Genomic DNA, 22,647 nt, shown 5'->3' with positions numbered 1-22,647 from the left:
GTAATTTTTTTTCAGCTCACAGTATAGGAATCTGACCCGAACTCGCGGCGAACTTTTTAGTGTTTTTATAGTTTCAAATCTACTGTGAAATCTGAAAATGTCTCGTTTCGACTTGCTTGATGCGCTGGAAAGAATTAAAAGTTTGAAATTGGTCAGAACGTGACGTCGTCGATCATATCCATCCATTCTTCACCTGATTGGTTCACATTTCCTCTGGCTGAGCTCTGATTGGTTGCTGCTTCACACTGAATGGAGAGCAACCAGAACAGGCAATGTTTTAATTTTATGTTCCTTTATCAAAGTGTTTCAGCCTCATTCTAATTTTTTATTGTAAATAATTTATGTTGGACGGTTTTTGTTTCTCTGTGAAGTTTCTGACAAAATAAACCGAAGAGAAACATAAAACAGTGTGAGTTATCTGATTTAATTTAGTTCAAAAAGTCTGCTGCTTTATTATTTCAATAAATACGTTACAAATAAGGTCAATCTCAGTATTTTGTGGAATTTGATCAACTGTTTTTCAACATACAGAAGCCTTAGACCAACTGAATAATAATTTGGGAACTGGAGGTTCCCTAAAGTAGTCTGTAAAATTTGAACCCTTCATTTTGTTAAACATCCTTTAAAAAAGCAGCTTCAAGGTACAGCTGCCCATTTAGTTGAAACCCAAAAACTAACACTGTTGGATAGAATTGTTAAACATTATGGATTTATGTGGCAAATCATGGTGAAAACTACTACATTTGTTAAAGATTATTAAAATTTGATTTCTTAAGAATTAACAGAAATGTTATTTGAAAAATCAAACATTTTCCTTCCTCAATTTTCTTTTTCCACAATTATCCAGACCTGGAAAGTCTAAAAAGCTAAAACCAAACCTTCCCAAACTTTGTATAAATCATGTATGTTACCCAATATCTAAAAATCCAAAATTGATTGATCAAAACTGAGACTGCTTCAATATACGGTTAATAACAACGCTTCAAATCAGTGAAATAACACGTTCCACTTTTTATTGTAGCAAAACGATTTGAAGACCAAGCTGCTGAGCAGCTCCACATCGAATGAACAAAATCTTAAATCCGCAAAATACAAAGATAACATAAATTAAAAAAAAAAAATAATACAGTTAAAAGCTCACAATGAGGTTTGTGGTCATGTCCTAAATAAATTCTCGGTGATTTCATGGTGAGTCCTGATTGGTTGATGCAATTTAGGTCAGAATATGTGAAGTTCAGGCTCAAGCCAACAACAACTTAGATACATTTATTTATATCTACAATACATTTAGTATTTTAGGTCTAGTTTCTAGTGCAAATATCTTTGTACACTTGAAAAGACAAAACTAACTTACAAGTAACTTTTTAGCAAGATACAGAAGCTTGTTTTAAGTCAAAAATTTCTTGCAACTGCAACCTTTTCATCAATATTAAGGAATTATTCTATTATTACAAACTCCTATGTTTTGCTTAAAAGTTACTTGCAAGTTAGTTTTATCTTCAAAGTTCAAATGTAGTCAGATATTTGCACTAGAAACTACACTAAAATACCTGGTAATATTTTTGTGCTTTTGTGGAGTAAGCAACGTTTCCTCCAGGTTTATAACAAACCAAACAAAAAATATGTAATAAAATAAATATGTTGCGTAATCAGTAGCTTTCTAGTTTGAGGCCAAACCTGAGATACAAAATGATTATTTTGCTTCAAAATCTCAACATTATATGAAATATCTATACATTTTTATATAAAAAAGAATGAAAGTAGATTTTATTTATATAGAATAGATGCTTTTGAATCTCGGTCATGCTTGCTTAAAACAATTTTCTGCTTGCTGCCAATTTAATCTACTGACTGAAACTGATCTGAGTTATCGCTGAAATATTAAACTAACCACTTCTCGATTGGCTGAATCATCAGTGATGTCATCCAAAGCTTAAAAAAAAGAGTCCCAACATCCCATTGGCTGGAACTGTGCTGTCAGTTGATTGGCTCATAGCCTGAGGATTCCCGCTTCTTCGCTATTAAGATGAAAGCTCCGCCCCCCAGCAGGAGGACGATGGGAATCCCCAGACCAGCCGTTAAGATGCCGATCACCATCGGGGAGATCGAGTCAACGGGAGGGGAGCCGACGCCCATCAGCATCGTCCTGAGAGAGATGGAATACATCGATTTAACGGCAGACAAACACTAAATACAAAAACAAATAGATGAACTAACCAGCTGAGGAACATGGTGCTGTTGTAGTAAGGTTCTCCAGCTATGCCGAAGCTAACGTTCATTCCCATGGCTACTGGGTCGGAGTAAAAAGCTTTAATCAGAGCCGAAGAAGCTGATGTCGAGTTCCCGTTCTGCTGCTGTGGATCGGAGTTACGGCATGGCGTTGCGTCCTCAAGGCTCGGATGGGACTTCCGGTACGCCACTGGCTTCCACTGGACGAAACCCAGTATGTCCGAGTCGTTGTTCGGTGAAGACACCCATAGAGATACCTGAAGGAGAGAAACTACCCCCGGTCAAAGAACAGCAGAGCCGGTCAGTTTACACCGAAATCCCCGCTTAGTCACGGTTCAGTATTCACAGAGTTTTCTGTAGAGTGTGACTCCAGATAATTCACGGAAAATTCACTCGATCACGTTTTTTTTTTGTACAGAAAATCTTAAAATGCTAAAAAAATAAAAAATAAAAAAAAAATAAAAAAAACATGGGAAGGGGAATGCTAACAACAGGGTTGCCAGATTTGACTGACAGTTTCCAGCTCAAAAACGTAAAAGTCCAAAATGAAAAAAACAAAAACAAAAAAAGAACAACCCAAATCTAAGCTTCTCATGAAATTCATGTTGATAGCGCCAGATATACATCTAATTTTGTGTCCTAAATGTCATCGGCTGTGATAATTCACAACATTTTTGGTTGTTCTTTTATTATATTATGACCATAACCAGATCCAAGTGGGACTGCGAACAACTTGAGACTTGAGTTTAAAGTATTTTTTTAACTCATGATGTTGTCTTGGGATTTCTGCCTTACAATGTGACACCTGATTAACCAATGACTGATTACTGATCATGTCACCTTCGTCAGAATCTAGATTTCAAAATAAATTAATATGTGCAATAACACATAATTTTATTAAAACCTTTGTGCTTTTCTACCACACAATGACGACTCAGCCCAAAAGTGGATCTCAAGGGGTTTCCACACCTCATAGTCCGGTAGACTCTGTTCAACTGGTGACCAAGATTACAACACTGCACTGTGTCAAACCAACCAAACCCTTTGAAAAAAACTGTTCACCTCCTCACCTGTGGTGGCGCTGCACCAAGAACTACTAAAATAAACTATGTGAAAACCTCTGAAGAAGACATAAATACAACCTCCTTCTTCACAAAATGTAAAGAAAAATGAAGGAGCGTCAGATTTTAGCAGTTGTAAGATTTCAATTTTGACTGAATAAAACAAAAAACCATGTCCCATTTCTCCTGCTAGTTCTAAACGCGCACGTTTGGTTTTGTTGTATTTACCCAGAATGCTCTGCTTTCACATATGAGTTTGATTAGGCATTCACATTCCCCAAACGGATCAAACTTTCTAGATTAAAGAACTAGAGTTTGATTAATGTCAAATTTATTTATCTGGGACTTTAAAAACAGGTTTAAAACTGCACCAAAGTGCTGTAGAAAAAATAATTGTAGAATAAGTTGATGAAAAGAAAAAAATAAATAATATAAATAAAACATCACAACAGAAGAGTTACAGTAGACCATTCAAGCAGACCATCTTTTATACTAAATATTTAAAAAATTCACATTAATGCTGAATAAAGGGTAAAGTATATATATATAAAATCAAATAATACAAACAAAACAAATAACTTTAAAATAAATAGTTTTGTCACCTGGAATATTGAAGGTGCGTATTCGTCGTCGATGAACTTGCGAACGTCAACTCTATTCATGCTCAGTGGATAAGCCCCGCCCACCCCCTCCAGCTCCAACATGAACCTGGACGTATTGGAGCGGGGCGGCAGGCCATTGATCCACACCTCCAACTGGGAGGAGTTAGCAGAATGGAGGAGGCGGGGGCAAAGGTCAACACGCCCCTCTGAGCCAAACACAGACAACTGAAAAACAAAAAGGTTAGGAAATTTAAGGCAACATGAAAACTTATTAAATAATAATAAAAATACTGCCTCGATCTTATGAATATCACTCAATTTTGAGTCATGACACTGATATATGTGAGATACTTCAGAAACATTACAGGAAAGACAAGACAGACAATAAAAAGCTACATGAAAATTTGATTATATTTTACTATACCAGAACTACGTCATAAGTATTATTACATTAATAATAATAATAGTTCAATATTATTTGTGCACCACCATATAATTATGAAAAATCTTTGTAAAAAATATGGACTCAATTTCACATCACAAAGTCATAAAAGTTCTGAATTTTCCCTTAACCCTCTAGAGAAATAATTAGTATTGTTGCTCATTGGAGTGACTGTCCTGGGTCGTCCCAGTGTCCCACCTGCAGGCAGAGTGACCCTTTGCCGGACCGTGGGGGAGACCCGCACAACGTTGCCGTGGAATCGGACAGGTTCATCTGAGTCCAGATGAAGTCCTTCAGCTCGTAGGCGGGGAAGAAGTTGGACTTCGCTTCGGCCGTGTCGTTTTCATCATCGTACTCCAACAGCTGAGAGACGAAACAAAATGGTTTTTCAGTAAACACACAGTCGGGTTTGTTCTACAAGGGTAAAGATTGGTTCTGACCCGGCTAAAGACAACGGCGGTGCTGTACAGCACGCTGCTCTGCGGCTCCACTGTCAGGCTGCCGCTGGTATTACGAGCCAAAAACTCAGTCCAGTTCACCTGAAAAACAAACATTTAGACACATTTAGATACCTGAGGGGTAATAAAATAAATAAATGAAAGATATGACTTGTTCTGGCTTGGCAATATTTTGCTCTTGATTTACGACAAGAGTAAACAAGACACAACTCATATTCTGTTTTAGTTAGCGAACATTTGCAATATTAAATATTTATTAACATGCTTTCCATGTTCTTAATTTTAAATGAATACATATATAAAACATTAATGAATAATTAGTTTCTCACTCACTTTAATGCCAGTCAAAATTTTGATAAGGATTTGTTGGACTAATGTCAAACGGTGAAACACGCTAACTGCACTAAGCTTTAAAAATAAACAAAATACTTGTAGAACAATCAGATATTTAATACAGTGACTACCCAATTAAATAAGCTAAATTAGCTAATTAATGTTTAATAATTGTTTGTTAAGCTGTTCAGTGCTGATGAGTCTTGCCCAAACCTTGACAGTAGATGAAGAAGAGTTGGTGTGAACCATCAGCAATGTTGGCGCCCCCTGGCTGCAGAACAGGAAGTGCAATGTGTCATTTCCGCCCACAGCTTTCACGTGAAGGAGCTCACCGCCAGAGGGCGTCGAGTTGGGGTACAACGTCACAGTCAGCTGAAGCACAGAAGAAGAAAACAAATCAGCTATTATCAGCAGCACTGATCATTTCATTAACAGTTTATAGATTACATTATGTTAAGATTGTTAAAGTAAATGCAATTATCTCGTCTCTGAGATAAGTGTAGTTGTTAATCAAATTGAATTAGTATACTGGGTTTCATCCTACTTTTCCCACACTAATACCATCTAAAAAATAAATTAAAGCAAACTAAACAATTACCAAGCAGATTTTAAAGATTCCCAACAAAGAAGAGTTTAGGATTTCAGTCTATTTCTCCGTTTAATAAATACTTTCACTTCCTGTTTCTCGCTGCTTTAAGGAAATGAATTTAAAACATATTCGGCTTTTGTTTGTTTCATTACCTCTCTTTTGTAAGAATCTCCTCCGCTGAACAAACTTTCACACAAACTAAAAACAACGACTAAAATCACGAAAACTCGGCCGGTCCCCGCTGTTTCTGCAGCAGCCATCTTTGTTGTTACCGTTTGCGGAGTCACATGACCGCCTGGTTCACGTCAGCTGACTGCTAGAAGCCTCGCCCAAATACGTGATTACGTCACCCACTGCAGGAAATGGAATATTTTTTTTTCTTTTTTCGGAAATGGAATATTTATAAAATATTTCAAATGTTCGCTGTGACAGATTAACTACCGCTGCTATTAGCTAGTCTAACACAGCGGTAGATAGTGTAAGATTACTCCTGTTCAGTTTTTTTTTTTTTAAATATGTAAATTTCAATTTATCTTTTAAATCTAACTTTATTATTTATTTTTTTTACAGAAGGAAACAAACAAATAAGCATAATCTGGTAACAGCATGACTGGAGATATGTAGCTGAAACTACCACAATTTGAAGCGCAGGTTGACTCATTTTATATATTTTTAAAGGATATATATAACATTGCAGGATGGTAGCTGAACATTGCAGGATGGTAGCTCTCCAGGACTGGACTTGAGCTCCCCTGTTTTATAAAAACAAAACCAGCAGACAGGCATCAGGTTTCCAAAATTTGTTTTTATTAAGTTTCAGCGAGTCATCTGGTCCCCACACATGCATACATACAGAGTTTAAACACACACATCCACACACACACACAGCTGGAGTGACTCTGATGTTCTGGGTCAACACGGATCCAACTGGACCTACTCGGCGCCCTGTCCTCCCATCTGCTCGTCTTTGCCCTTCTTCTTCTGACCAGATACGATGTCGTCGATGCGCAGCAACAAGATGGCTGTCTGTTTATCACAGGAGAGAATGGTAAATATTGAGAGTAATGAACACCCGTGGCAGTGCTGGTTCTGATCGGGCCGCGGTTCTGACCTCCACTGCGGTCTTGTAGGTCTGGGCCTTCACAGCCAGTGGCTCCCAGATGCCGAGAACAGACATGTCAGACAGGCAGCCAGTTTCTCCATCGACGCCCCAAGTCGCACTGTTCTCCTGGGTGTGTTTGGCCTGAAAAGACACGACGACCTTTAACCCGCTGAGCTCCACAGATTTAAAAAGCAGGCAAGCTACCGTTCCAGAATATAGGTCAAAGGTTGTTTATTTTATTTTGGCTGGCCCAGCTACATGTTTATGTGTTTGTCCTCCTCATGATGTATTTTCTGACTGATGCACTAAATATTAATTCATACTGACAGACACAAAGGATTAAACATAATCGTCAACAAATTCAGTAATTGATTAATCACTAATTGGTGTATACAAAAAGGAAATTTTGCTGGAGAAAAAACAAAATATACTCAGAGCAGTAATTAAGCCTAAAATGTACAAAACATATATACATTTTGCATTTAAGATAACAAAAAAGAAATTCTAGTATAAAAAAGTCTCAAGTTGTTAAATGAAATATGCCAATTTTTAAAATCAGATTAATCGTCACAATAATTGATACAATTGATTTTCTCAGCTCTAGGGAGGCCATTTATTTGGACTTTTACCCTCAGTGATGTCAGCACTCTGATGGTGGACGCTCCACAGTTCTGGATCAGGGTTCGGGGGATGACCTCCAGCGCCTGGGCCACGGCGCGGTACGGCCACTGCTCCACACCGGTCAGAGCGCGGGAACGCTCCATCAGATGCTTCGACACAGCCATCTCCACAGCGCCACCTCCTGGCAGCAGGAACGGGTCGAGCAGCACATTGCGGCACACCTGCATGGCGTCCTGCAGGTTCCTCTCCACCTCCTGCAGACCACAGACACAGTTACAAACCGAACCGGACTGCCAGGCTGCTATAACAGGTGGGGGGCGCTCTCACCGCCAGGATCTCCTTGCTCGCTCCTCTCAGCAGGATGGTGCAGGCTTTCGGGTCTTTGCACTCTGTGATGAAGGTGAAATACTCATCCCCGATCTTCTTCACCTCGAACAGCCCAGCCTTGACGCCGATGTCTTGCTCACGCAGTTCGTCTGTCCGGCTGACGATGTGAGCGCCACACGCCCTGAAGAAAACATTCAAAAGTGATCTATCACTGTTTCTTAAACAGGTTAGGAAAAAGTCTACGGGCTAACCAAAACATGTTCATTACATCTGATCACACCCCCCAATTTAACGTTTACGATCCCATTTGAAAATGGCTACAAACAAATACAAAATTATACAAACGTATTACTTCGAAAAGCATCACTGGAGCCTCCTGCACAACCAACAAGAATACAGCCAGTGGTGTCCGAGCGTTAAGTCGCAAACAAAACACTTGTCTTTTCCAGCAGCGATTTTACAGCAATGGAATTCTGCTGGGGTTGCTAGGCAACGCTGCAGTGCTCATTGAATGTGACTTAACATTTCAAAGGTTTTCCTGTAACCAAAAAATATGAACTCTACTGAAAACAGTCTGGGTGGTGTTTTATTATTATTTTTTTAAGCGCCTGGCCTGCTTTTAGACACAGTTGAGACCCAAATAGAAACAGAAAAAAAATAAAAAAATTCGCCTCATTGCGTCCACTTCCTACTGAAAGTTTTCATTTCATTTTTGAGTGCTTTCCATCCTGGAGACATGATCATCTTATTGACTTCAGACGCGGTGGAAAAGCTGAAAGCGTACCTGGCAATGCGGTTGTTGTCAGTCTTCCTCACGCGGCGGATGGCGGTGATGTTCGCCTTCACCAGGTAGTGCTGAGCCAGATCTGAGAGAGAGAGAAAAAACCCGTCAAGACACCAGAGGAGCAGAAACGAAGCCACATGTTCAGGTGTGATGGGTTTCAGTACCTGAGATGCCTTTCTCAGTGAAGATCAGATCTGGTTTGAGGCGGATGATGTCCTCACAGATCTGCTGGATGTACTCTTCCTCCATCTTTAGGATCCTGGCAAAGTCTTCCTCCTTGGTGATCTCGATGTCAGTCTGCAGGAAACCATATGAAATTATTTTTGTATAATAAGTTCAGAAAAGAACAGTTTCTAAATGCTTTAGATCCTTTTAGAATGGTGCGACAACTTTTTATGTATTTTCACGGATCTGTTACTGATTTTATTATATAGTCAATTTGTTAAAGTTAATGGAGTTTTTTTAGGGGGTGAAGCTAAAACAAGATAGCGTTTAAAAAAAAGCAGCTGCACAATAATTAGCATTTTGTAGGCCGATTTTCTCTATTTGCCTTTGGAAAATATGGATTTTTTTCCACTAATGCACTCTACAACAAAATCGAAGGGACAACCAGGTTACTGTTTTAGTGCAATGATCTTACAAAAACACAGTTTGAAGTAATACTAGAATATGTAACATCAGTGAGGATCGGACTGTTTCGGAGGTCCAGTGGAAGTCGACTCCCATCCAGGCCATCAAAGATGAAGAGAACATGGAGGTATTCAAAGCTGCACATTTCTTTAGATGTAGTACGAGGATGAGAATGATAAAGATAAAGTAACAAAAAAGATCTAAGCTTTCTTCTCATTAAAACTACTTCTTTTATAAGATGTTGTTCTGGTAGGATTGGATCTTTTTCTGCTAAAATTACAACAGTATTTCTGTGATTAAACAAAACATCTCATAGCTTGTCATTTGTATTATTTTTTATGTATATTTTTCCAGAAAAGAGCGAGGGGGGAAAATCGATTAAAATGCCTGGTTATAAATGTTTACCTGGCTCTCGCCCTTCTTGTACTCCAGAGAACAGTCGAGCAGGATGATGCGAGGGTTTTTGATCAGCCGTCTCATTCTGGGGTGAGTCACGTCTTTGTTGATCATCACGCCTTTCAGCACACAGGAGTCCTCGATGAACCCACCTGGAACCTGAACGCACCACAGGAATTAGAACAAGACGTAGCTTTAAAGCAGCTAAAAACAAACTGCAGTTATTCTGAAAATGCTCCTCTAATGATCTGTTACAAAATATTTAGGTTAAGTTTTCAAATTAAGATGTTAAAAAACAAAAACTAACTGTAAGCACAACAGTTCAGTATTTTTGAATTGGACTGAATTTTCTACACCTCTAAATCTCCAGGTGTTTTTTCAGGCTAAGTGAATCCTGGCGGTCTCACCTTCTCCACCTTGGCGTACTTCTTGATGTCAATCTCTTTGCGTCCGTTCTCCTCCAGCTCGACGGTCCGAACGGCGTCCAGCGCGATGCTGCAGGCCAGTTCTGACCAGCGGCTCAGAGCTTTGGTGTTGATGGCTGAGTGAACGATCTTCAACATCATGGAGAGATCTGAAGTGTCCACTGGGGTGCTGCAGGAGGAGAGACAGAGGGTTGGTAATCTGCTTAAAGGTCACCTATCTTGACCTTTGAACAGGTTGGCTATACAAAAACATGTTTGTTACATTTTTTGCATGAAACCATTCCTAGATAATGAAAGTTTAGTCTTGTCAGATCTGTTTTAGGGCATCTTTTCCCTTTAATTCTAAACAAGCTCCCCAACTCAACGCTTACACTCAAATATGGAAATGGCTGGAAAAAAATGCTCAATTATAAAACCATACATCTTTGAAAAGCATGAGTAGAGCCTCCTGCACAACCAAGAAGAATGCAGCAACTTGTTTATGACTGGTAGATTACAACACACTTGTCTTTTCCAGCAGCCATTGTACAGCACATGCTTAGAATTATCAAGATAAATTCTGCTGAACAGTAAAAAGTTATTGTAATAAATTACAATATTGTTGTTTTGAGACCATTTTCCAAAATGGCACAGTGGCGCTGGAATGTGATTTAACATTCTGGACGTTTTTGAAACAACCTAAAAACATTATACTATTACCAAAATATTACTAGGTTTTTTTAAGCACTTGTTTTTGGAAGCAGGAGAGATCCAAAGACCTTACAAAAATATAAAATTTCCATACCAGGTGCCCCCTTGTCCTAAAGTTTTCATTTTGCTTTTGGCTGTTTTCCTGCTAGAGTTGTGACTGAGAAACGCTGGTGTCTACCTGACTTCCTTCAGGGTTTCCAGCATGTCCTCCAGAGCCTGCCTGTAGGCGCTGATGATCACCGTCGGATGCATCTGCTGCTCCAGAAACTGCTCAGCAACGGCCAACATCTCTCCAGCTGGGACACAAAGAAAAATCATTGATCAAATCACATCTGTTTTTTTTTTGTTTTTTACTATTATTATTGTTTTAAAGCGATATTCTGTGGATTTAAAAGTACTAAACCCTTACCCAGAATGATGACTGAGGTGGTGCCGTCTCCCACCTCTTCATCCTGCGTGCGGCTGATCTCAATCATAGACTTGGCTGCAGGATGCTGCACCTGAATCTGTTACCACAGAGATTGATGTTGGGAAGAAAACAAATCCAAACTGCTGTAACATCCATGTTGGACATTTCCAATCTGTCCAAACTGAGCAAGTCATCAGTGACCCTGACCTCTCTGAGGATGGCGTTCCCGTCATTCGTCATGACGATTCCTCCTGTGGGGTCGAGTAACATCTGGGAGGAAGAACAAGGAGGATTACTGACCACTGCAGAGAATGGATGTGATGATGATGTTGGAGCACACTCACCTTCATCATGGCCCGTGGGCCAAGGCAGGTTCTGATCACATCTGCAATGGTCTGAAATAAACTGGGACGTTAAAGACAGAACCACAAACCAGAACCATCATGACGTTCAGATCTATAGTGAACAGATTCACCAGCTGCGTTTCCATCACAAATGTAAGCAAAACTTTGTCAATATTCCACTAATGTCGAAAAAACACAAATTTGCAGTTGCAGTGTTTTGATTAAATTAGAAACCAAATAAAATCACATATGAATATGTTTGTTGACACAGTGTCATCATCCGACTACTACTTCCTGTTGTCTTCTTCTTCGTTGTTTGCGCCAGCGGCAACATCCAGTTGTTGATCATGTGACCAGTGTGATGCATAAAGTTTTTCCATTGAAGTTTTGTGGAAAAAAAAAACCATAAATAAATTCAACTTGGCACCAAAACATTTAATAGAGAAACCTTTTTTTTAATATATATACATATATATATATAGAAATTGGCTTGGTTCCGTTAAGTGAATTTAGTTTTGAAACGTCAAATTGCACAATTACGTGGTCAATGGAAACGCAGCTAGTGACCTGGAAGAAGCAGCTTGATGTTTTAGGAGAAATATTTAGTAGAAATCCACAACACTGTGGTTCAAACGGACCTTTGCAGCATTGATGTTTCCTGTCTGGACTTTACGTCCCGACTCTCTCTTCATGTTCTGATCTGGAGGGAGAAAACAAACAGAGATATTAACAAGACTGGATAATGTGGCATCAGGAAGAAAAAGTTAATTTAAGATTAAGGTGAGTAGTTAAGATTTAGCAAGGTTTCTGCAGGTTTTACCAGTTTAAATTGAAGACTTTTAAAAACGTAAGGATGAAATTTAAGACTTAGTAAGGCTGTTGCTTAACCACCATGTTTTAAATTCACTAAACATCCAACTTCAGTGCTAATAGTTGCAGCTGCACTAAACTTATGATAGATGCATTAAAGCTAACTAGGTACCCCAGGTAATTAGCTGTACAGCTCGTTAGCAGTAGCCTTAACCATCTCAATGTCTGTAGACTCAATCTTATGCCTGACAGAAATGTCCTGCAAGAAAATAAAACCAAATAGAATATATATGATTAATTACTGTCACCATGACAAATTTAAGATTTCTTTTAAAACAAAAAACAAAAAAACTTAAGACATTTTAAGGCCTTGATTTTAGCTACATGAATTAAAGTTATTTTAATTATGTGCAGTCACACTGCTATAAGGACAAAACAAAGAATTAGTTTTCACATAAGAGCAGAAAAATAAAACATGAAATCTTGAATATTGATAAAAAGCAATATCCTGCCAGATACTGCGTTCAAGCAGTCATACAATTACGATATTGCTCTGATTACTATAATTTGATATGGTTAATCAATCTTTCTCATCATCACAAAGTCTTCACAACAATTTTGCGCTGCGTTTCGGTCACTTAAGGATGTCAGTCCTATCCATTTTATTTATAAAAGACATGGTTTTTTTATTGTTGTATAGTGGGGACATATAGAACCAAGACAATAGTAAAATAAAAAGACTAAAAGTAGAATAAAACATTCTAAAAATACTACAGAATTATAAAATAGAAAACACACCAATGGTCAGTGAAATTTTCTTGGATTGGCCAGCAGAGTAAAAAGGTATTGTGTGAATGATTCTATTAAATATTAGATAGCTTAAATGTAATAACCAAAAATATATTGATTTAACAACAATGTGATTTATTGTAGCTTTTCTGATTCAAATTAAAGCATTTAGATTGTGCAATATGTTCTGGTTTCACATTTTTGTGCAAATGGAAACTGCCTGGTATTTATATTAAAAGTACTTTGTCTCGTTTTTTCACTTTCTATTTTTGATTTGATACTAAAATTAAAAAAGTGAAAAATTGTTTTTTTAATCAAAAACAAATTGGAGAATACAAAATTTACTTTTCATTGTTGGCTGTTAGTTGAAGATGGTAATAAATGATACAAGTATACTTTCTATATTAATCAAATATCTTAAATAAAAAAATATCTATTCAGTAAAGAAGCTAAAATATTATACATCAGCATATCAAAACAATGCTTTTCCTAATAATGTAAAATAGCTTGGTTGCGTTAAATAAAATACCCAACACAATTCAGTACAACAATACTGCTTAGACGTTTCCTAAACCAGCCAAATTTCTTACATATATTAACAACATACCAAAAACAACAATTATAACCGTGCTTAAAACTCAATGATTAGTACAAATGCATACAAAGACGTGTATGTCTGTCAGTTTTCAGCCTTACAGGCACATGTTCATGCTGAGTAACGGTGACAGTTAGCTCGATTTAGCTTAGCCTAACCTAGCATCTCCCTCACGCTTTTCTTCGCCTCTAAGCTAAAGATGCTAACACCGGCAGGGTGGAGACGTTCAGTCTGGTGATGGTCGTGTAGCTGGAGCTAACGATGCTAACTCTAAATCGAACTGAGGAAGTGGCGCCGTGATGCGAACAGCACCAGCCTGGTTAGCACATGCTGCTGCTTAGCCGCTTTGTGCTTCAGCCGCTCCGCTCTGAGTATTAACGCCAACAAAATTAGCGGAACCAGAACACCAGGCGAACACTACTTCTAAACGAAATGATAAAAATGTAACTGTAGGTGAATTTCAGTACTTACTGAGCACTATAACCTGCTGGCCGAACATTTTTGACAACGTGCACTGGACAGCAGCCGCCTGGAAGGTTCTGGGAGGTACGGCGAGAGGGCGGGTCCGAAAGGGTGGACCCGAAATCTGACCAATCAGCGATTAGAATTAATTTGATTGACACAGTAATCCACCAATAGAGTGAATGAAATAAATTTCGCACGCAATCCGCCTTTTAAGGAGAAAATCTGTACGAGACCCCTTACAAATTGTATTAAGCTGTTCTTGTTTTTTAAGATATTTACTATTTAAAATGTTTTTGGAGTAATAAAGATATTAACATTATTCTTGACACCACTAAACACACATTTGTCCCGGTAAATTAATGTTTTAAGAATATGTTTATGGGTTTGCAGCGTTAATAAATCAGCTTTTTATTGTTGAGGGTTATTATTGTACGTTGAATTATAGAAAATATAGGGAGGAAGAACAATACATTTAACCTACACTAATTTTCACATTTAATAATAACAAAAGTTTTAAAATATATTTTCATACTCCATCACTCATTTAAGAAGTAAACAAGCTCTTATTTAAACAGCCAGATGTGAGTTACCAGTTTATTAAACAGTCCCAGCAGAGATTACAGAGTACAAAGACTCAGAGCAGAGTTCAGGATCAGTATCATCACATCTGTTAGTTTATCACGAAGCTTAAAGTCTCTCGTAAAATATAAATAAATACAACAAAGCACCATATACAAATTGTACACATGATAAATAAAAATAGCATCCAGCTTGGGTTAAAATACAAAAAATAAACCCAATGCATATGTGATGGCTTCATAAATAAATACATAAATAAATCTAGTGAGGCAACATAAGAAGTTATTTTGGGCATAAAGGAAGAAATGTGGGGCGACTCGGCTCTGTGGTGGTTCACACGGATTCTGCATCAAGTCCATCAGAGAGAGCAGAACTAACTTTGTCCCTTTGTTTCTCACTGACATCGTGATTTATTCTTTCTGGGTTAAGATCGACGGGTAAACAAATGTCACAGTTCCTCCTTAAACCCGGGCAGCACCAGATTGTGACTGGCCTCTTGTTTCAGGAACTTCAAGAAGTCCTTCAGCTCCCGAGCTCCCTGGGAAAAAAGCAGAAGACGTCATCAAACCTCATGAGATGACCCGCTGGACCTGAGAGAACCGAACCTGGACCGACTGAGAGTTACCTGGTATCGAACAGGATCATCTTTTTTACCCACTGGAGCAAAATAAATGGTTGGAAAGCTGGAAGGAGAGAAAACAGCATAAAACAAAGATCTACTGAAAGTTTTCTTAATGTCTTAAAACTTTTTCACTTTACAAACACAAACTTCAATGGATGTAACTGATATTTTATGACAGAGGAGCAGATTTGTGCTTATTTTAATTTATCATATCATTAATCAATTAATACCTTACTGTGACAGATTAATTAATGATAAAAAAGAACAAAAAATGAGAAACTTTTGAAAAGTTGGAAGGAACAAAATCCATGAATCTGATTACGTAATGAAACATGTAAAAGTTGATCTAGGATAAAAAGTGGTGGTAGGAAGTGAAACCTCACCCCTGGACGTCGTATCCCAGCGGGACGTCGTTATCGACGGCGTTCATCTTGGCAACGACGACGTTTGGATCAGAATACAGCTGAAGAGAAAACAGAGGAAGATTATAAATGCTGTCATCATAGCAGCTGAATAAAGACGCAATTTTACCAGAAGAAGTCTTAAAATAACGAGAGAAAAAATTAATTTTATGTTAGAGTTCTCATAAAAATGCTTCATTCCCCAAATATTAGGACTTTATCCTGGAAATATTATAATAACTGTATTTATTTGGACCTGAATTCAAAGTCCAAATAAATAAAAGTTGTTAAACATGCTTGTCAAACAAGATGGCCGCCCTCAGCCTGATGACATCATTCTGAACTATGGAAATCCATTTATGGAAAAAAAAAAAAAAAGATTTTCCAAATATTGAATCCTCAAAAATTCAACCAATTGATTAAGTCGATTGACTGCCCAGCGCCAGTGGGAGGTGGAGAGTTTGTTCCTAATGAAACAATGAGTTTTTTGCAGCTAAATCAGTTTCGTTTTACACCTTAAATGAAACAAAAAACCTAAATCTTGTACCGTTTCCGCCAGCTCCCAGTAAACCGGTTCCAACTTCTTGCAGTGTGGACACGACGGAGAGTAAAACTGGATCAGAACATCTTTATTTGGATCATTAACGATGTCATCAAACGACTCGGCAACCACCACCTGCAGAAGAATTTAAAGTTTATTGAGTTTTGATAAAGTTTTCTTGCATTATTCTACCATTACTTGAAAATGGCCTGAAAACAACAATATTATTGTTTACTGCTAAAAAGTCTGAGACAATTTATCGTCCAGCGACAGGCTCAGGGTCGTTTTTCCTTTACAATCAAAGAAAATGTAGAAAAAAAAGTGGATTTTGTTGCATTTTCCTGCCAAGTGAACAAACACAGCCTTACTGTCCATCTCACCTTCACAGGAGCGGCGTTCTTCTCCGGTACCGGTTCTGATCGGATGTAACGCTTCAGACGACCTGCGAAGTAATCCTCTAGGAACCGCTCCAGCGACTGGCCGTCCCTCCTGAAACGCACGCCGTCACGTTGAGTAACCAGAAGGAGACCAGACACGTTTGTCTCTACGCCGGCGCAGCTGGTCGGCCATGTTACCTACGTGAACTCCTCCCTCATGGTGTACTTGTGGCCCAGTTTGGTCCGGATGGTGACGAACGGCAGCTCGCCGCCGTCCGCCGTCCCCAGACCGTAGTCGTCCTCCAGCTCCGCCTGGAAGTCCCTCTTATTGGCTACCGAGAAGATTAGGCCACGCCCACTGTATTTGGAGGCAACCTTCATCACCCTGGCAACAAGCATGAAGAGGAGAGAGACGAACACTTCTTTCTACAAGGCAGAAAACTCATCTTCATTTTGGGCCATAGTGTTCTTAAAGGGCCGGTTCCGCCAGAATCTATTGATAAAACCCAGTAAAGTGTCGACAATCAATAAGAAGCCGTTTGCTTCAGTATTCAGTGTTTATTACTATGAAATAACATCCAACATTATTCATGCTGACCAGTTCAAACAGGATTTCATAACTGTTTTCATGGTAAGTTAGAAATATTTGTAAGAGCTGATCAAATCAGAATCCAATAATCAATCAGAGAGGAATCAATATGTCCAATAATCAATCAATCAATCCATCCATCAATCAATCCATCCATCCATCCGAATGTTGGTCCCTGAACAGCTGATCAAACTTCTGAAGCTCCAAACATGACAGTTCTGATCGTCTGCTGACCCATAACTCCATGTCCATTTAAAAACTTGACACTGAAATGCTTCAGATTAAGGAATCAAAAGCCATCGCTTGTTTGAGCATTAAAAAACTTTTCAGGAAGACTCTGTAGCCTGGATGCAAAGACAGAAACCCAGAAATAAACCCGTCCTGTGAGACGGTGTGTCACCTGTTCCTCCAGTAGTTTGACCCTCGGATGTTGTGATGGTAGTCCAGGTCATAGTACGCCGTCAGCAAGTCACGAACCCGGAGGCGGTCTCTGTTCTCCATAGTCATGTGAGGACAGAGACCATAGCTGTGCACAGAAAAACAGAGAATAAAACCGAGTAAAAAAACAGATTTCTTCTTTTATCTGCAAAGTAGAAAAAGTCCCACATGTTGTCTCTGATGAAGCGTCTCAGAGAGCTGATGGTCAGGTAATCCGTGAAGACAACGACACTGTCCTCAAAGGCGTTGGCCAGTCTGGGAGGCCTGAAGAGCAAAACGCTCCTGGAAAAAACAAAGAACAGTAAAGAAAACGGCGCAAAATTATTTAATTCTGCAAACTGTTTTCAACAAGTGGAAATCCGCAAAAACACAAAATCTTACCAAGTATTTCTGGTGCAGTTTCTAGTGAAAATATCTTTGTACACTTGGATTGAGACCAAATGAACCTATAAGTAACTTTAGAAAAACATCTAGTTTTATGTAAATACTGCTTTAAATGTCTTAGGAGGGTGGTGTACCTGAAAATTGTAGTAGCACAACGTAAACATATTTTTCTTCAAGTAAAAGTAAACATTAACTATCCTAGAAATTATTCACGAAATATTATAAAAGTATTTGGTAAAAAGGCGACTCTGGTAACAATTAACTGATCAGTTATTTAATATTTAAAAATTACATAATCAGATAGACCAAAATACAGCTATGTGGAAATTTTGGTATTTTAAAAATGAAAATAATTAATATAAATAACATAGTTACAAAAAAAAAAATCAGGAAAACTCCGTTTGTTTCAAACTTATTTCAATAAAAATGTATGAAACTTTATCAAAAACGGCCAGAGTGTGTCTGGTGATTTTCTGGTTAAATCAAACTTTTGTGCTTTGTTCAGTAAATTTACTCACAGTGGGTAGAGAATCCAGAAATTTACAGAAGTAAAAGTAAAAGGTACAGTGTAGTAAAAATAATCCTGAAAGTCCTTTTTTCATAAATGTTACTCAATTAAATGTAACTGAGTAAATGTAACAAGTTACTACCCAACTCTGACTAAATAATTTGTTATGAAATACAACAAGCTCCTAAATCTTCCCAAAAAGTTACTTGTAAGTTGGTAAACAAAACAAAATTAAGATATTGGCACTAGAAACCGGACCAAAGATACTTGGTGGGATTTTTCAGTGTTTGTGTCTGAAAACTCACTCGGTTTGGGTTTGCTCCTCGGCGACCTGCAGGTCAGTGATGTGAGCAAACCTGAACTGTTCTCTCAACAGACCGGCCGCCTTCAGAAACTCATCCAGACGCGGCGCATCGGTACCTGAGAAAACACCTGGAGAACAAAAACACACGACTGTTTGAGAGAGCAACAGCGCCACCAGCCGGACCCAGCCCAAAAGGACAGGCGGTATCATACCGACGATGCTGGCATCGTAGTTGTTGACAAAGTTCTGGAGGTCTTCTTTACTCTTTAGGTGGAGCGAGTCTGGACCGGTCTGCTTCGTCATGTAGTTGTAGATCCCACCTGAACAAACATATCAACACAAATCTGTGTTTTTAACTTTTTTACAACAGAACTTTTATTGGGTTTTCAAAAATGCTTCAAATGCTACAGAAAAACAAACAATCCCTCTCATTAAAGGAAATGTCCAGCCACTAGCAAGCCACTTATTTATGAAATATTATAGTCAATGCATGAGAAAAGAGAAAAAAACCAAAACCCAACAACAATCAAAACAACAAAGGTTTCTCTATTTTTTAAGGGTCAGCCCAAATTATTTTACTATTGTGTGTTTCAAAAAATACAAACTCAAGTATGCAGTTCACACAGAGCAATGAAGAAAAGTTTACAAAGAAAGGAGGTTATTTTAGGACACTACAGAGGACCACCAGTAACTAAAAGTAGTAAACAAAAGGACCCTAAAGTTTTGAAATAGTGATTGTTTCCCCTTATAATGCAAGTAATCCTTTCCATTAGGAGAGTTGTGGATACTTCGTTAATCCAGTTAATGAATTTTGGTTTACTGGTACTCTTAATCTTTTTGCATAAATATATTAATTGATATATTTATTTTATTATTATTAGAACCTTGAAACAAAGTCTGTCTACGTCTGTCTCTAAATCCCTGGGAGTGATTATTTTTCTGGACATATGATGTCTATCAGGACATAAATCTAGAATGAACAGCTGGTTTTATACCTAGTATAGCCTGTAGTTTTTAAATTTTAAATCTGTTTTTCTTGTTTTATGTTTTTACTTGCAGAGCGAGGCCCATCATAGGGAGCAGAGTCCTTCCCAGACCTGAAGATCTTCAGAGTCGGATACCCAGTGACGCCAAAACGACCACAAGTCTCAGAGTTAGCAGTGCAGTCCACCTGGCAGCCAGAGGGAAATGAGTCAAACCTCTATTTTTCTCTGTTTGTGATGATAACATCAACAGCAAACACAACAATATTAACAAACCTTTGCTAACTGAACGATTCCTTTTAGCCGACCCGCTGCTTTTTCAAACTCTGGAGCCAGTTTCTTACAGTGGCCACACCTGAGAGACAGGAGGGAAAGAAACGAGACAAAAGACGAGAGGTAAACAAGTATGGAGTCAACTTTAATTAGAGGTGTGTACCGCTCTCTGTCTAGGCCCAACTCAGTCTCTGATCCCACTGAGTGCAACAAACTCTGGTATCTATATTTCATTTATGAGTGATGGTTGGATGGAGCAGGAGATAGACAGAATGCTGTAACGTTGCAAGTAGCTGAGACAGAAAACTGAAGGTCTAGACTTACTGGTCTAGACCTGCGTTCTGACCCAGAGATCATGGCAGAAAGAACAAGACTCCAGAAATGAGCTTCGACAACAAGATGCAACTTCTACTGCATTTAAAGAAGTCAGTAGGTGGGGAAGTGTTTTACTTTGGAGGTTTTCCAGAATTTTACCCCCTGGAATAAGACCAGAACCTCATGGAGGATAGATGGACTGAAGATGGATGGATGGACTGAAGATGGTTGGATGGATGGACTGAAGATTGATGGATGGATGGACTGAAGATGGATGGATGGACTGAAGATGGATCGATGGAGGGACTGAAGATGGATGGATGGATGGACTGAAGATGGTTGGATGGATGAACTGAAGATGGATGGATGGATGGACTGAAGATGGATGGATGGATGGACTGAAGATGGATGGATGGACTGAAGATTGATGGACTGAAGATGGATGGATGGACTGAAGATGGATGGATGGAGGGACTGAAGATGGATGGATGGACTGAAGATGGATGGATGGATGGACTGAAGATGGATGGATGGACTGAAGATGGTTGGATGGATGGACTGAAGATGGATGGATGGACTGAAGATTGATGGATGGATGGACTGAAGATGGATGGATGGAGGGACTGAAGATGGATGGATGGACTGAAGATGGATGGATGGATGGACTGAAGATGGTTGGATGAACTGAAGATGGATGGATGGATGGACTGAAGATGGATGGATGGACTGAAGATGGATGGATGGATGGACTGAAGATGGATGGATGGACTGACGATGGATGGATGGATGGATGGACTGAAGATGGATGGATGGATGGACTGAAGATGGATGGATGGAGGGACTGAAGATGGATGGAGGGACTGAAGATGATCGGTTGATTGGATTGGATGGATGGATGGATGGGCAGAAGAGGGTTGGTTTGATGAATGGATAGATGGACTGAATATACAGGGAGGGATGAATAGGTGAATGAACAGATAGATTGGTGGATAGACTGAATGACTGATGGGAGCCGGATGGATGAACGAAACAAAAGAATTAGTAGCTGAGAGCTTTATAAAAAACGTTTAATATCTGCCCCAAAACGCAATAGGCATCTAGCATGGATGTTTAGTTTCAAAGATTAGTCGCAACTAGTTGTAGCTAGATGGTAGTATTTAATCGTATGTAACTTTAAAATCCAGATATTCTGAAGTGGAATTAATGAGAAAATCCAAGGAACCTACAGCGGGACGCGATACAAATCAAACCCACTGACTAGATGTCCGGAGCTAGGAGAAACGGTTACCATGGAGCGTAGAACTTCACCAGCATGGTCTCGTGCTCCGTTGCCAGGTAGTCGAAGTCCGCGTCCCCGAGCTCGAGCACGTCTCTGCGCGCGCACAGGGCGGTTGGACAAAGAGACACCAGCGCCAGCGAGACAGCGGACAGGACAGGGATAACGGGCATCATAAGGAAGACAGAGCGGAACCGAAATGTGACGGGAAAAACAAATAAACACGAAGGGAATTGAGCTGTCACTGAGCGAGGAGGACTGTCATTACATTTAGCATTAAGCTACCTCAAAATACAGACATTTCCGGTCACACCTAGCAAAATAATAGATGACGGTTTAACAATGATTTCTTATTTTTATTTCTCGACGCCATCTCTTTAAAAAGAGGTACCCGTTACTCTCAACATTTGTACTAATTTAACATAAAATGATTCCAAATAATACTCCTTAATTTGCAAATAAAAGTAACAGCTTTTAATTTGAAGTATAAATGGCTTCTGATAGTTTCCTCTGTAAGACGCCAATAAATATACAACTGCCAAATAGAAGGCGGGACATATGGAGAGAAATGCAAAAATCTCTTTTCTGATTGGTCCTGTGACATGTAAGCGATGTGATGTAAGCACGCCATTGGTCAAACAGAATATCAGTTTTACAGAACTGTTCCTTCACTTTTTATTATCAAAAACTATAATTATTTTACCCCGATTGTATATTAAGTATGCATAGATGATTCTAATAACTTAAATACATTTATTTAGTATTTGGTAGATTTTTTTTTAGACATTGGGAAAGACGAATTTGTAATGTGAATGTACTATAAAAACATGTACCAATACATTAATCCCATTAAATATTCTTTTTAAATGATGGAATTAAATAAAAACAATTAAAAGGCAGTTTGTAAACTCCTGCTGTAGCATCTGCAAAAGGTCTTTTACATTTGTTTTGGTGTT

General features: G+C 38.7%; 3 protein-coding genes across 3 annotated transcripts; all 3 read right to left on the bottom strand.

The window, feature by feature from the left end:
* Positions 1-991: 991 nt before the first annotated feature.
* Positions 992-6,196, bottom strand: LOC122843886 (glycosylated lysosomal membrane protein). Its single transcript, XM_044139001.1, has 7 exons — positions 5,867-6,196; positions 5,339-5,497; positions 4,775-4,873; positions 4,533-4,697; positions 3,893-4,117; positions 2,218-2,486; positions 992-2,146 (listed from the first exon to the last, which is right to left on the bottom strand). The coding sequence occupies exons 1-7, from the start codon at positions 5,972-5,974 to the stop codon at positions 1,978-1,980; spliced, it is 1,194 nt and encodes a 397-aa protein (XP_043994936.1). The 5' UTR covers positions 5,975-6,196; the 3' UTR covers positions 992-1,977.
* A 303-nt stretch (positions 6,197-6,499) lies between these two features.
* cct3 (chaperonin containing TCP1, subunit 3 (gamma)) lies at positions 6,500-14,282 on the bottom strand. Its single transcript, XM_044138970.1, has 14 exons — positions 14,108-14,282; positions 12,081-12,142; positions 11,443-11,493; positions 11,306-11,368; positions 11,099-11,195; positions 10,868-10,985; positions 9,982-10,168; positions 9,584-9,733; positions 8,713-8,845; positions 8,549-8,630; positions 7,765-7,945; positions 7,446-7,691; positions 6,826-6,957; positions 6,500-6,740 (listed from the first exon to the last, which is right to left on the bottom strand). The coding sequence occupies exons 1-14, from the start codon at positions 14,133-14,135 to the stop codon at positions 6,648-6,650; spliced, it is 1,623 nt and encodes a 540-aa protein (XP_043994905.1). The 5' UTR covers positions 14,136-14,282; the 3' UTR covers positions 6,500-6,647.
* A 301-nt stretch (positions 14,283-14,583) lies between these two features.
* Positions 14,584-22,117, bottom strand: pdia8 (protein disulfide isomerase family A, member 8). Its single transcript, XM_044138978.1, has 13 exons — positions 21,704-22,117; positions 20,104-20,182; positions 19,898-20,015; positions 19,057-19,164; positions 18,846-18,972; positions 17,817-17,930; positions 17,611-17,736; positions 16,824-17,006; positions 16,625-16,733; positions 16,251-16,379; positions 15,686-15,765; positions 15,306-15,363; positions 14,584-15,218 (listed from the first exon to the last, which is right to left on the bottom strand). The coding sequence occupies exons 1-13, from the start codon at positions 21,865-21,867 to the stop codon at positions 15,129-15,131; spliced, it is 1,485 nt and encodes a 494-aa protein (XP_043994913.1). The 5' UTR covers positions 21,868-22,117; the 3' UTR covers positions 14,584-15,128.
* Positions 22,118-22,647: the final 530 nt, after the last annotated feature.

The sequence above is a fragment of the Gambusia affinis genome, linkage group LG14, assembly GCF_019740435.1.
Source record: "Gambusia affinis linkage group LG14, SWU_Gaff_1.0, whole genome shotgun sequence".
NCBI classification, from domain to species: Eukaryota; Metazoa; Chordata; class Actinopteri; order Cyprinodontiformes; family Poeciliidae; genus Gambusia; species Gambusia affinis.
The sequence above is the reverse complement of the archived record's forward strand: the minus strand, read 5'-3'. Positions and strand labels throughout refer to the sequence as shown.